The sequence below is a fragment of the Schistocerca gregaria genome, unplaced genomic scaffold (assembly GCF_023897955.1).
Source record: "Schistocerca gregaria isolate iqSchGreg1 unplaced genomic scaffold, iqSchGreg1.2 ptg000769l, whole genome shotgun sequence".
In the NCBI taxonomy this organism is placed as follows: Eukaryota; Metazoa; Arthropoda; class Insecta; order Orthoptera; family Acrididae; genus Schistocerca; species Schistocerca gregaria.
The window spans coordinates 165361-181288 of NW_026062139.1; the positions used below are offsets into that span (position 1 = coordinate 165361).

The 15928-nt window shown below is 40.0% G+C and overlaps 1 protein-coding gene across 1 annotated transcript in view; it reads left to right on the forward strand.

The window, feature by feature from the left end:
* Positions 1-15561, forward strand: part of LOC126321790 (tetra-peptide repeat homeobox protein 1-like) — a gene marked incomplete at its 5' end in the record, with an annotated part of 28058 nt that extends 12497 nt beyond the window's left edge. The window contains one exon of the mRNA XM_049994223.1: positions 15461-15561. Coding sequence (XP_049850180.1) covers positions 15461-15561 — 101 coding nt within the window. The remainder of the gene's footprint in view (positions 1-15460) is intronic.
* Positions 15562-15928: the final 367 nt, after the last annotated feature.

Below are 15928 nucleotides of genomic sequence, written 5' to 3' on the forward strand. Positions count from 1 at the left end.
ATTCCAATGGATTTCTTTTGGAATTCATGTGGATCACCTCACACTTTTCATTATTTAGCGTCAACTGCCACCTACCATACCATACAGGAATCTTTTCTAAATCACTTTGCAACTGATACTGGTCTTCTGATGACCTTACTAGACAGTAAATTACAGCATCATCTGTGAACAACCTAAGAGAACAGCTCAGATTGTCACCCAGGTCATTTATATAGATCAGGAACAGCAGAGGTCCCAGGACACTTCCCTGGGGAACACCTGATATCACTTCAGTTTTACTCGATGATTTGCCATCTATTACTACAAACTGCAACCTTCCCAACAGTAAATCACGAATACAGTCGCACAACTGAGACGATACCCCATAGGCCCACAGCATGATTAGAAGTCGCTTGTGAGGAGTGGTGTCAAAAGCTTCCTGGAAATCTAGAAATACAGAATCAACTTGAGATCCCCTGTCGATAGCGGCCATTACTACATGCGAATAAGGAGCTAGCTGCGTTGCACAAGAGAGACGTTTCCTGAAACCCTGCTGATTACGTATCAATAGATCATTTCCTTTGAGGTGATTCATAATGTTTTAATACAGTATATGCTCGAAAAGCCTACTGCAAACTGACATCAATGGTATAGGTCTGCAGTTAGATGGATTACTCCTACAACCCTTCTTAAACACTGGTGTGCCCTGCGCAATTTTCCAATCTGTAGGTACAGATCTATAGGTGAGAGAGCAGTTGTATATGAGTGCTAAGTAGGGAACTATGGTATCAGCATAATCTGAAAGGAACCTAATCGGTATACAATCTGGACCTGAAGACTTGCCCATATCAAGCGATTTGAGTTGCTTCGCAACCCCTAAGGTATCTACATCCAAGAAACTCATGCTAGCAGCTGTTCCTGTTTAAAATTCTGGAATATTCCATTCATCTTCCTTGGTGAAGGAATTTCGGAAAACTGCATTCAATAACTCCGCTCTAGCGGCACAGTCATCGGTAACAGTACCATCGGCACTGCGCAGCGAAGGTATTGACTACGTCTTGTCACTTGTGTACTTTACATACGACCAGAATTTCTTTGGACTTTCTACCAAATTTCGAGAAAATGTTTCATTGTGGAACCTATTAAAGGCATCTCGCATTGAAGTGGTTCAATGCTCAGTGATATTGTCCTTAACTCTATTTGTCTCACCACTGTGTCACTAGTGAATTTTAACTCGGTATCAGTGTATCTGTATTCCATAAATTGGCCAGGTGTGATTATATTCACTAAGTATAGTGCCATGTTCCCACAGCTGAAGTTGGTAACATCATCAACAATGTAGGAAAACAGATTGCTATTTACCATGAAGAGGATATGTCAATTTGCAGACAGGCACAATTAGAAGACACTTATATAAAGCTTGTGATGACAGCCTTTATCAGTAAGACACATATTCACAGCACATACAAGCAAGAAAGCCTCATGCACATATGACTGCCAAGTTCAGAGTCTCAGGCTGGAATGCAACTATGATGTGGGATGCAACCATCAATCTGAGAGGGCGGGCAAGGGAAAGGGGTGGTGGGGAGAGTGATGAAACATGTCTATTGGAGTGTGCATGGACTAGACTGCCAACAGGTGCAGTGTCAGGAAAATTGTGAAAAAAAAGGAGCAAAATAAGGAGAAGAGCAGGGAAAGATGGTTGCAAATAAACAGGATGGGAGATGAGAATGGGGAGGAGATGATGGGTAGAGGGGGTGAAAACCTACTGTGTGGAGGATGTTGGTATGGTATGTTACCATTTGTTGAGGCTGGCATTATTATGGGAGCACAGACTGTGTTGTAAGGATAATTCCCATCTGCATGGCTCAGGAAAGCTGGTGATGGAGGGAACGATCCAGATAGCTCGGGTAGTGAACCAGCCATTGACATCAGGTGTGATGTTCAGCTGCTTGTTGTGCCACTGGGTGCTCTATTTTGGTCTCAGCCACAGTTTGGCATCTTGCTGGACAGCTGGTTGGTACTCTTACCAATATAAAAATCTGTGCAACGGTTGCCACACAGCTGGTAAATGATGTAGCTGCTCTCACAGGAGACCCAGCACTTGATGAGGAAAGCATAAACCTGTGACAGGACTGTGCTGGGTGGGTGGATTGTGCAGGTTTTGCACCCGGGTCTTCAACAACAATAAGATCCTTGTGGCATGCATTTGGGATTGGGGACAGCATAGGGACGGACAAGGATGTTGTGGAAGTTGGGTGGGTGATTGAACATGACCGTTGGAGGGGTGGGAAGTATCTCATGGAGGGTGCCCCTCATTTGAAGGCACAATGATAGGTAATCAGCATACAGAACAATGGAGGTTTTGTCACTGCAGATATGCAGTCCATGGATGGCCAGGGTGTACAGGAAGGATTTTTTGGTGTGAAAGGGATGACAGCCCTCAAAATGCTTTAATGTGGACAGAGGTGGAGCTGAAGCCATCAGAGATGAGGGGGTCAACATAGGGGAAGGTGGCACACTGGACTGAGGAGGACCACCTAAAGTGGATGGGAGAGAAGGTGTTGAGGTTGTGAAGGAACAAAGATAGGGGGTCTTGGACCTGAGCCCAGATCATGAAGACACGGGTTGTGCCAGTGTGAGTTGAGTGTTGAAAAGGGGATAATGGTATTCATAGTGGAGCAGTGGATATTTTTTATGGAAAATTGTGTGACAGCAAAGTCACAAAAAAGGATGGACAGTTGCTTCCTGAAAAGTTTAATGGTATCAAAGTGCCAGCAAAGAGGGTCACGCAATGCTCAGTCTGAACATGGCATCATACATGACCTGTTTTTAACAAGTCAAAAAACATTCCAAAACATTCCCACACAACTGAAAACATTGCTCAGTTCACCAGAAAATGCTTTAAGGTCCTAACAAATCAATCCAGAACCTATTGCAAGAGACTGGCAGACCACACTGATCATGCAGAAAAATACTACACCTGGATCTGCACATGCATCCCAACCAACTACAACCAGCAGATGCTTCTCAACTCTTCCAGTCTTGTGAGTGGAAGCATGTTACATGTTTTGTTCAAAATATGTTTGCTAATGAATTGGGATGCATACACGGTAATTTTCCATGTGTTGGTTCGTCATGAAATTTCCTTTGAGGACTAAACAATGATATGTCATTCTGGTAATATCTTAAATACCTGATACATCCTTTTCCATTTCTCCAAGTTTTCCATTGTCTATGTTTCACTGACATGAACACTGTTGGTTACTTTTTCCATTAACCACCAGTAATTCACTTCCCACTGAAGTATCCATTATTATTTTTATGTTGCGAATTTCTCCAGAGATTTTCCCTACTTATTCTAGTACTTTTGTGTCAACTAATTTAGTTTAGTTTTGCCTTGTTTGCAGACCAAGTGTTAAATTCTTCTATACTTCTATTGTGTAGATCTACTTTTGTTCAATAGTGATATTTTCTGTTTCACTACTTACACACTGAACTGTGTTAAGCAATTCATTCTGATTTTTCCAAACATCCCCTAATCCTGTGCAATGTTGCTGCACAAATTCCAGTAAACATGTGTATGTATGCTTTAGTATGTTAATTTCCTCAGTTAAATGTTTTGTAACATTATCCAGTCTCTTCGCAATCTTAGTGACTTCAGCTATATGTTATGGAATCATTTCACTTTGCTTTGTGGCATAGCTTCCTGATGAGCCAAAGTACCATAATATCAGTCACAATGGTACTTTGCCAGTTCATAATTCCAGTACTCTCAGCTGAAAAAGCAATTTGCTGACTCATAAGTTCATTCTCATGATTCATGATAGCATCTGACTTTTGCAATAAAGCATTTAAAATATTGTGAGCTGGACTAGCTGTTGCCAAAGTTATGCTAGATCCAAAGATTCCTCAAATAATTGATCTGATCTGGATTCTAAATTATCCATTTACAAATGAGTTTTACTAGCACACGACTACAGGGAAAATCACTAATGTTGGGTCTCTTTGATAAAGCTACTAGTAATACTGTCATTACTGAGGACATTATTAAGCAATAATAATGACACATGATGTCTGGTATACAACACAGTCATGTAGTGGATGGCTGATTTTTTTATTTTGTTATGGCAGCAACTAAAGTTAAAACTATTGAAACTGTCTGTGTGCAGCTTTGAAAACTTAATTGCACCACATTGTAGTGTGAGGCACTCTATTGCTTGATACAGAAAACATACCTCGAAAGGTGTAATTGTGCCTGTGTGAAGTTGTCTGCTCCACCACTGCTTGGCTTCAACCCTTTGTATTTCCCATTGGAGAAGTGCTTGCATGAATTGCATGCAACAGAAAATGAATTGGCATTAGAATAAAACACTTAATGTCATTTTCTTTAAATCCTTGAATGGATGCCAATTTTTAATGTCAGTCTGCCTTTCTCATTCTATTTGGTGCTAATAATGTTAAAACTCATAATAGTGTAAATAAACAATTCCAGAATGAAATTTTTACTCTGCAGTAGTGTGTGTGCCAATTTGAAACTTCCTGGCAGATGAAAACTGTGTGCCAGAACAAGGCTCAGACTTGGAACCTTTGTCTTTCACAAGCAAGTTTGGAAGGTAGGAGACAAGGTACTGGCAGAAGTAGGGCTGCGAGTGCGAGTTGTGCTCCGGTAGCTCAGATGGTAGAGTACTTGGCCACAAAAGGCAAATGTCCCAAGTTTGAGTCTCGGTCTGGTATACAGACTTAATCTAAATGAACATTGTCACTTCATGATCATTCATTCACTTTTGGGACTGATGCTGAGTTCCCTGAGGAACTCTACTGGCTAACTGGGATAGTGCTTCCTCACACACCATTAATTTACCACACCTCCAAATAATCACCACCTGCAGCAGTGACCTATTTTGCCAATCTGAAGTTACAAGAAAAGCTGATTAGGCATCACCGATTCCCTGCTCTTATCTGATAACGTCGATAAAAGCCTTCCAAGGAGCTGAGTCAGATTTGTGGATGACTGCATATTAAGTAGTAATGTTGCTCAATACTGCTCAAGCTGTGATTATTTTGAATGTGTATTTATGTCTAAATACTGGTCAGTAGCCATACAGAGAAGAAGTCGTTAACCCTGACCCCATGTAAGAACTTCAGGGAAACTTAAGAAAATATTTTGATTAATACTTGAATAAAATTTGACAGTGGGTCAATCTGATTTTACAGTGAGATATTGTAATAACTTTAAAAATTGAACTGCTCATTTGTACTAAGGAAAAAATAATTAACATAAGATAATTGATTGTTATAGACTCCATATTGATATTAGATTTCATAGATATGATAAATTAACACACAAAAACTTATCAAAATGGAAGGAACAATGTTGCTAATTTTTATAACATTAATAATAAAAGGGACAGAAAGCAAACATGAAATTATAATGGTCAGTGGAATGGTAATACAGGAACCACAATAACCACTTCAATCACAGAAACACAAGAAGCAAAATTACAGATTTCATCTTGCATGTGCAAACAGTAATTGTAAGAATATTATGAAACTGATGGTTTTGCTTGCCATATGACAGAGATACTAAGTTGCAGGTAGGCACGACAAAAAGACTATCACACAGTAAGCCACACACATGAACAGAGTCTTGGCAGCTGAACAGGAACTGTGCTCCACAGTGGCAATATCAGCCAGTTAACTAAGCTGCAGACCATAATTGGATGAATAATAGTAGTGTTGATAATGAGCATCTGAGTGGAACAACTGTATGTACCACATTCAGAAATCTGCATTTGACTCTGCTTGGGCAAAATATTCAGTCAAAGAATGGCAAGGGGAGAGGCATGACAAGATTAACTAAATATGATGTGACAAGTGTAGTGATCTTGGGAACAATTCATAGCTGACAACACAAACTGTAACACAGAAAATAATCAATTTTGACAATATAATGTAAATGAATAGATAAAAAAGTCTACTCACAAAGTGGCAGCAGGACAACAAAAATATAAAGAAGGTCTTACTTCTGTAACCTTTTGGTGCCAGTGGCTCCATCTTCTGGCAGATCGGTTAAAGAAGGAGGGAGGAAGGTGAAGGGAAAGAAACTGGAGAGGTTTAAGAAACAGACATAGGGTTCGGAGAAGTCACCCAGAACATCAGGTCAGGTGAGACTTAGTAGATAGGATATCAAGGAAAGATTAATTATTGGGGACAGTACTGGATGAAATTTGAAAACCTGAGAGCTGTGGAGATTTTAGAAGCTGGTATCTGGGAAGAATCCAGATGACACCTGTAGGGAAACAGGAATTGACATCCCAACTGTAATATTGTAGAGCATATTCAGCAGCAGGGTATTGTCTATTGACAGTATATACCCTCTGCATTTGCCCATTCAACCTAACTGACTAACTGGTGGTAGTCCATGCTGATGTAAAAGGCCCAGCAGTGTTTGTGTAACAGCTGATATATGACACATGTTGTTTCACAGGTTGCCCTCCCGTTGATAGTATTCATTTTGCCAATTACAGGGCTGGTATAGGCATTGGTAAGAGGGTACATAGGGCAACTTGCAGCAGGGACAGAGGGACAGTCACAGGTGTAGGAGCCATGGGGTACGAAGATGGGGACAGAAGGAGTATCGGGTCTGATAAGAATATTGTGGAGCTGTCTGTCTGCTTAGCTTAGTGGTAACATGTTCACCTATCATGAAGGGTTGGAGATTTTCTCTGCTTGTGGACTGTTGTTGTGTTGTTATCATCATCATTTCATCATCATTGACACAAAAGTTGCCCAATGTTGCATCACATGAAGTAAGACGTGCAACTCAGTGGCTGAACTTTCCCAGATGGGGTCCCCCCTGCCATCAGTGCCACATGATGAAATTGGAAGAGTGACAAAAAGCTGTTCTAGGTGTGCCGGGCAAAATCTCAGACAGAATGTATCTCATTTCAGGGCATGATTTTAGGATGTCATCACCTTGTTGAAGTACCTGATTACTACATCTAGACCAGGATAACACTGAGTAACATGTGATATGTTCTGAAGCTGTTCTTTTGCAGTGATCAGCTGTACCAGGATTGGATGTGATGGCTTGGGAAACCTGCTTTTCATCTAGGCTGGTGGGGTAATTGCAACCAGTCTAGGTTGATGTGAGAATGGTGGAGTGATGTTGTAAATAATTTGTATCTGAACAAATATGTTTGCCTCGAATACCAACGTTGTATGGGAAGGAACGTTTGACACTGGAAGGATGACAACCATCAAAATGTAAGTGCTGTCATTTGTCAGTAGGGGTAATGTGAACAGAAGTGTGTAGATAGCCTTCAGTGAGGGTGAAATGACCATCAAGGAAAGTGGCATGGGATTCAGAAAAGGACCATGTGACATTTAATTGGGAGAACGTCTTTGGAGATGGCAGGAATTTTAATGTGTCAGCCTCACCATGAGTCCATAAGGCAAAGATGTCATCAATGTACCTAAACCAAATCAAGGGCTGGAAGCTTGTGAATTTCAGGAAATCCCCCTCCAAGTGGCCCATGAAAAGGTTGCCATAGGAAGGAGCTGTCCATTCTCATACTTCATATAGACCACTTTTCTGGCAAGAAATTCTCATTCACTCCTTATCTCTTGTTAACTATTGTCTGTTCTCATGATTTTTGTATGAATTTTTCTGATTTAAAAAAAAAAAAAAACATTTCCTTACTTTTCTTCCATTTGTCAATCTTTTTCACCCTCTGCTTCTCATTTTTTTTTAACTCCCACCATTTCTAATACTGCATACTGTCGTCCCTGGCCATGATGAATTGCATGTTACATCCACTCTTTTCATAATGCAGTATCAGAGCTAACGTCCCATATACTGTTTCTCAAAACCTGCTTGACTCTGAGTTACTCCAACAGGCTTAACATTGAAACTCTGTTTCTGGATGTAATCCTGCATTACACTGGGCTCTTTTACAGTTTCAAATATAGCAATCTCTTGCTGTTACCTTGCTTATTTGTGATCTACATGACTCATCTGCCAATTTCCACTCCACCAGGCTTTCTCCTTCTATGAAGTCCTGTTGTTATGTGCCCCTCATGTTTCCTTTTACAGTATTATCTGCCAAGCTGACTTCAAACTGCAACAACATGATAGACATCACCACAAAAATCTTTCCTTCCTCCTCCTAAACTACAACAGTGATGCTTCCTTTCCTGTTCCTCTGCAACTCCCTAAACAGTGACACCATCAGCCACCACTACTATCCTACAAACTGAGCTTGGCCAACCTCGTTAACATACCACAGCCTTTGCCACTGCTTCCTCAATCAATAATAACTCAATCACAAGAATTAGCCAAATCAGTACAGAAATCTTAGCCTCTCACCTATAGCACTCTCCCCTCCTGAATTATGTGTATTATTTAAAGGTCTCACTTTCAGATCTAAGCCTGCATTTCATCATGCTGCTATGGTGAAGATACCACTTTCCTTCACACACTATGTCAACTGGAAATATCACTTGTCAACCCAACCCCAAAATCTTTTCAAAAGTGTGCCTGACATTGAGCCCTGTCATAAACAGTTCTGATCAAGAACCAAACATGGTCCACAACCACTACCTCAAAATCATCCCTTACCTCATCCCTCACTAGCCTTCCAAGAATTCCTCACATCCATTATTGTTTCACGATCTACATCTACATCTACATGGCTACTCTGCAAATCACATTCAAGTGCCTGGCAGAAGGTTCATCCTTCCTCAGTTTTCTACAACATGACCCTAGCCTGTCTGCTGCAGAACTGCAGGCTATGTTCTCCAAAGGCAAATGACTCCACCATTATCCCCCTAGCAGATGAACCATCTACCACTGTGGTGCTTGACTGACAGAAGCATGTTAGTGAAGGTTTGTGCCAGTTGTCTGCACCCTTTACACACAGCATCTGCTATCATGATTCTATTCCTGTTATTCAAACTGATCCACAGTCCCTCCTTAAAACCTCACACCCCTCACAAAGACGAATACTGCAATCCATAAAACTTCTTGCACCACCCAAACCCCCCCCCCCCCCCCCCCTACATTTTACCTTCTTCCTTAAATCCACAAAACCATTTGTCATGACCATCCTGTAGTTACTGGCTTCAAAGCATCCACTGAATGTATATCTGCATTAATGGACCAGTAGCTGCAACCCATAGTACAAAGACTTCCCTTCTATATTAAAATAACAACAATTTCCTAGTTCATCTGAAATCCATACCAATCCCACGCCCATCATACATCTTGCTTGTCACTGTTGACGCCACCTCCCTCTGGACCAAAATCCCCATGAGCATGGTCTTCCTGCTCCTGGACATTTTCTCAGTCAGTGTCCACCTGATTCAAAACCTATGATATTCTTCCTGCTTACCTTAATTTCATACTTACCAGCAACTACTTAACCTTTGTGATGGGTGATGTACTATCAGACCACATGTACGGTCATAGAAAACCAGGATACCTCCTCATATGCCAAAGTTATCATGATCTGCTTGTATGGGCCTTTCCTGTAATCCATAAGAATCCAGTCCCTACTTTGATTTAGATACATTGATGACATCTTTACCATATGGACTCATGTTGAGGCTGACCTGCTCAAATTCCTGGTGTCTCTAAATACCTTCTCCCAATTACATTTCACATGGTACTATTCTGAATTCCATGCCACTTTCCTTGATGTTCATCTGATCTTCACTGAAGGCCAGCTACAGGTGTCAGTCCATATTAAATTCACTAACAAACAACAGTACTTACATGTTGACAGTTGCCATCCTCTCCAGGTCAAACGTTCCATTCCATACAGCCTTGACATTCAGGGCAAACATATTTGTTTGGATGCAGACACTTTACACCACCATCCTCACCTCAGCTTTCACTGGATGTAATTACCCTACCAGCCTAGTTCAAAAGCTGGTTTCCCAGGCTATCACATCCAATCCTGGTACTGATAATTGCTCCAAAAAAAAACAACTTTTGAGCACATCACTTGTCACCCAGTATTATCCTGGTCTGGAATGTAGTAATCAGCTACTTCAACAAGGCCATGATTTCCTAAAACCATGCCCTGATGTCAGATCCATCCTGTCTAACATAGTGGCCACCATACCTAGAATAGCTTTTCCTTGTCCTCTCAATTTCTGCAATATTCTTGTAAGACTCTATGCTCCATCTGCACCCATCTCCCTACCCTGTGGCTCCTAGCACTGTGACAGTCCCTGGTGCTAGACTTTCCCTATGCATGCTCCTGCCACCACTTATACCAGCTCTGTAAGTGGCAAAACATATACCATCAAAGGGAGATCCCCCTGTGAAGCACCACATGTCATATCGGCTGTTACGTAAACAATATTTTACCTTTTGCATCAGCATGAATAGCACCAAGTTGGCAGGATGAATGGGCATATGCAGGAAGTGTATAACAGTAACACACAATACCCTGTTGCCGATCGTGCTCTAAAACATGACGGTTGTGACCTCAGTGCACACCTGTGCCATTGCAATTGTTCCCCCAGACACCAGTTTCTCAGCACTCGGCAGGTGGGGACTAGAGCTACAAAATGTTCTTGATCCTTGCCATGCATCTGGCCTTAATTTACATAAATACTTTTCATTTTAGCATTTCTTCACAGTAACTAGTCCTTTCCTCATTCCATTTTACTTTCCTACAATTTTCACTCTCTGACCTGCCTACTTTTTGCTGTCCCCTCCCATCTCTGTTATATACAATGAATTCAGCTCATCACTCTTATTAAATGATGCATGGTGTTTTAATAGAAAACTGTGTCTTGCATACTACCATGTCCTCCACCTTGATGCTCCCAGGTTTAGATTTCTTCCAGTGCATTTCCCAGCAATCCACCTTTCCTTCTCATCCTGTCCATTAAGTCTCCTCAGACCGAGGGTTTTGGGCATCTTTTCTGAACTCAACCCATTTTCCTAAACCTCTCCAGTTCCTTTCCTTTCACCCCTCTACCTTCTCCATCAACCCTTCTCCCATGAGGAGGAGCCACTAGCTCCAAAGTCATGCATAAGTAAAAGCCTTTTTTGATTTATGTTTCTTTTTCTTTTTTTTTTGGAGAGTTTTCCTGCCACCTATTGGTGAGTAGCTTTTTATCTGACCAATGATAACATAAACTGTCAGTTCATCACAAATTGTGTTGCAGGCAGGTTCACATTCTATAGTGGGAGCCATAACTACTATCGTAACAACAGACATAGGTGACGCACCAAATGTTATTTCCCATGGCTTGTTTAAAAAATCATGTCATGCCCAATTTGCTGATCAATTGTTGTAGGATCATAGTAGTGATAGGCACAGTGCACAATCTCAGATAATTAACTGACAGACCTGTGTTTTAGTAGTGGTAGTGATATAGCAATGATGGAAATGTTGCACATAGTCAAGGCATTAATCATGGACTGTCGGATAGGCATTCATTTCTTATGTGAGAGGAAGGCTATCGTATGTGCCCTCCATGTACGTACTGGGGGGAGTCACCCAAGATTTGGAAAGGGTCCTTCCAGATGCCATGAAGGGTACAGAGTGCAGCCAACTGCAGGTGGTGGCTCATGTCGGCACTAATGACATGTGTTGCTATGGATTGGAAGACATTCTCTCCAGTTGCTAGCAGCTATCTCAGTTGGTGAAGACTGTCAGTCTTGCTAGCAAGATGAAGGCAGAGCTCCCCATCTGCAATATTGTTGACAGGACTGATCGTGGACCTTTAGTACAGAGCCGAGTAAAGGCTCAGATGGTTCTACGACAGTGTGAGCTGCAGATTCCTCAACTTGCACCATAGGGTGGTTGGGTTTTGGGTTCTACTAAGTAGGTCAGGTATCCACTACACACAGGAGGTGGCTACATGTGTATCAGGTGCTGTATGCCATGGTCTGGGTGATTTTTTAGGTTTAGACAGTCTTGGGAAAGATAAAAAAAGGGCTACAGTCTCAAAGGGTACAGGGCAAAGAAACAATGAGAATCGACCAAGCAACAGTCAGTATTGTAGTTGTAAATTGTCATAGCTGTGTTGGAAAAGTGCCAGAGTTTCAAGGGCTGACAGAAAGCACTGAAGCTGAAATAATTATAGGAACAGAAAGGTGGCTAAAGCTGGAGATAAATTCTGCCAAAATTTTTACCAAGGCACAAACCATGTTCAGAAAGGATATATTTAATAAAGTAGGTAGTGGTGTGTTTATGTCTGTTCATAGTAGTTTATCTTGTAGTGAAGTTGAAATAGATAGTTCCTGCAAACTACAATGGGTAGAGATAATACTCAACAGCTGTACCAAAATAATAATTGGCTCCTTCCACTGACCCCCCAACTCAGATGATATAATATCATAACAGTTCAAAGAAAACTTGAATCTCATTACAAAAAAGTACACCATTCATATAATTATAATTGGTGAATATCTACCCCTGATTTGTTGGCAAAAATATATTTTCAAAGTTGGTGGTAGACAGAAAACATCTTCTGAAGTTGTACTAAATGCTTTCTCTGTGAATTACTCTGAACAGTTAGTTCATGAGCTCACACTTATTTTAAAATGTTGCAAAATCACACACTACATCTTAGCCACAAATAATCCTGATCTAATTGAGCGTGTCATGGCGGATACAGGAATTAGTGAAAACAAGGTCATTGTAGTGAGGCTCAAAACCATATCAATCAAAACCACTAAAAATAAATGCAAAATATATATATTTAAAACAGCAGATAAAAATTTGACTAATGTCTTCCGAAGAGAGTGTCCCCATTCCTTCCAAGCTTACTGTGTAAGTGTAGATCAGATATAGCTCAATTTCAAAGATAAAGTATCAACAGCAATAGATAGATTGATTGATACTGCATAAGTTAATAAGAGGTGGGACTGATCCACCATGGTACACAAAACATGTCAGAACACTGTTGCAAAAGCAATAAAAAAAGTATATCAAATTCAGAAGCACTCAAAATCCTCAAGACTGGCTAAGTTCCACAGAAGCTTGAAATTTAATGCAGATGTCAATGAGATGTGCCTTTAATGGTTTTACAATGAAACATTGTCTCAAAATATGGTATAAAACCCAAAGAGATTCTGGCCATATGTAAAGTATACCAGTGGCAAAAAAACAGTCAATACTGTCAATGCACAATAGTGATGGAAATGTTACCAATGATAGTGCCACTAAAGTGGAGTTACTAAATACATTTTCCCATAATTCCTTCATGAAAGAAGAAGTAGTAAATTTTCCAGAATTTGAAACCAGAACAGTTGTTAGCATAAGTGACATAAAAGTAGATATCTTAGGTGATGTGAAACAGCTCAAATCATTTAAGAAAGGCAAGTCTTCTGGTCCAGATGGTATACCAATCAGTTTCCTTTCAGAGAATGCAGATACAATAGCACCTTTCTTAGCAATCATATACAACCACTCTCCTGACGAAAGGTCTGTTCCTGAAGACTGGAAAGTAGCACAGGTCACATCAATATTCAAGAAAGGAAATAAGAGTAACCCATAGAATTACAGACCCATATCACTGACCTCAATCAGCAGTAGGATTTTGGAGTATATACTGTACTTGAATATTTTGAATCACCTTGAAGGGAATGACTTACTGATACATAATCAACACAGATTCAGACAATATCATTCTTGTGCAACACAGCTAGCTCTTTATTCCCATGAAGTAATGAGTGCTCTTGACAAGGGATCTCAGATCAATTTCATATTACTAGTTTTCCAGAAGGCTTTTGATACCATTCCTCACAAGTGACTATTAATCAAATTACTTGCATTGGAGTACTGTCTCAGTTGTGTGACTGGATTTGTGATTTCCTCTCAGAGTGGGCACAACTTGTAGTAATAGATAGTAAATCATTAATCAGAACAGAAGTGATATCTGGTGTTCCGTAAGGTAGTGTCATAGGCTCTCTGCTGTTCCTGATTTATATCAATGATCTAAGTGATAATCTGAGCAGCTCCCTTAGATTGTTTGCAGATGAATCTGTAATTTACTGTCTAGTAAAATCATCAGATGATCAATTCCAATTACAAAATTATCTAGAGAGAATTTCTGTATGGTGCGAAAAGTGATAATTAGCAGTAAACGAAGAAAAGTGGGACGTCATCCACATGCGTACTAGAAGAAATCCGATAAATTTTGGGTATACAATAAATCACACAAATCTAAGGGCTGTAAATTCGATTTAATACCTAGGAATTAAAATTATGAGCAACTTAAATTGGAAAGACCACATAGATAATATTGTGGGGAAAGTGAAACAAAGACTGCACTTAGTTGGCAGAATACTTAGAAGATGCAACAAACCCACTAAACACACAGCCTACATTATACTTGTCCATCTCTGCTGGAATAATGCTGCCTGGTATGGGAATCCTACCAGGTAGGATTGATGGAGGACATCCAAAAAGTGCAAAGAAGGGCAGCTCGTTTCGTGTTATCATGCAATTGGGGTGAGAGTGTCACTGATATGATATGCAAGTTGGGGTGGCAGTCACTGAAACAAAGACAGTTTTCCTTGTGGTGAGATCTGTTTATGAAATTTCAGTCACCAACTTTCTCTTCCAAATGTAAAAATATTTTATCGACACCCACCTATGTACAGAGAAATGATCATCATAATAAAATAAGAGAAAACAGAGAACAAATGGAAACATTTAGGTGTCCTTTTTACCCGCACACCTATCAAGAGTGAAAAGACAGAGAAGTAGTATGAAAATGGTTTGATGATCCCTCTGCCAGGCACTTGTGTGAACTGTAGAGTAACCATGTAGATGTAGATGTAGATGTAGATCTCCACGTAGGGAAATGATAAATTATGTTAAAAAATGTAAAGCAGAACCTGGTATCATTGAGATCAATCAAGCCCATGAAAACTATTGCTATGGATCAAATCAGAGTTCATGGACACAGATACTACCAGATTATTACACCAATATTCCAAAACATTCACTGAATTGGATATTGAACAGCAAATTGAACTTATGTAATGAGAATCTCAGTATTTGACTAAACTTCATAGAACAGCTCAAGCTCATTTCACTAAAAAATTAACTAAAGTATTTGAAGGAGAAGCACATGTCTTCTGGGTATTCTATCTCATGAACCATTCTGTCTATCTTTCTGGCCATTCCTTATTTGAAACAGGCAACTGGAGCCAAAGAGATACAGGTGATTATTATGATAGACTGGAATATAATTCAGCCATCAAAAAGCCAATGCTGTAACCTGTGTGAGCTGTAGCTAAAGAAGTGAGAAGTATTCGGTTGGTATTGGAGTGAGGAAAATTAAAAAATTAATAATTATGTGAGAATCGAAACAGAAAATTTATATCAACAAATACAGTGGATCCAAGGGATCATGTACTTAATTTAAATTAATTTAGGCGTGTCATACTGGCAGATACTACTATATGGACCCCCTATAAAGCGACCTGTTTTTATTTTTGCAGATCATAGCTACCAGTTGATAATGAAACCATTTACTCCTGAAATGAGTGGTGGCATGTTTATGCTAGCACTAGACTATGTATTAGACCCAGAATTACAGTAAAGAATTATTTATTTCATGGACAATTTGTTGGCTGCCACATAAGATTTGGAAGAGCACATGGAGATGGTAGAGAAATTAATTTAAGTAGTAAGATGTTATGGGCAATTTGAAAAAAAAATCAAATATGGGGAAGAGGGATTAAATTTCTTGGGCGCATTATTATGCCCCAGGATGTCCTAACTGACAAAACAAAACTACAAGCTCTTTATAGCTTTCCTGTACCCCAGAGGAAAAGACAATGAAAAGTACCTAAAGAGTATCTCTAGCAGTTCAAAAAATACTGAAACAATCACTCACAAGACAGATTATAACACTTCAGAAATCACACATACCAGATGTCACAAAGAAAAACAAACCATCGGAAAGA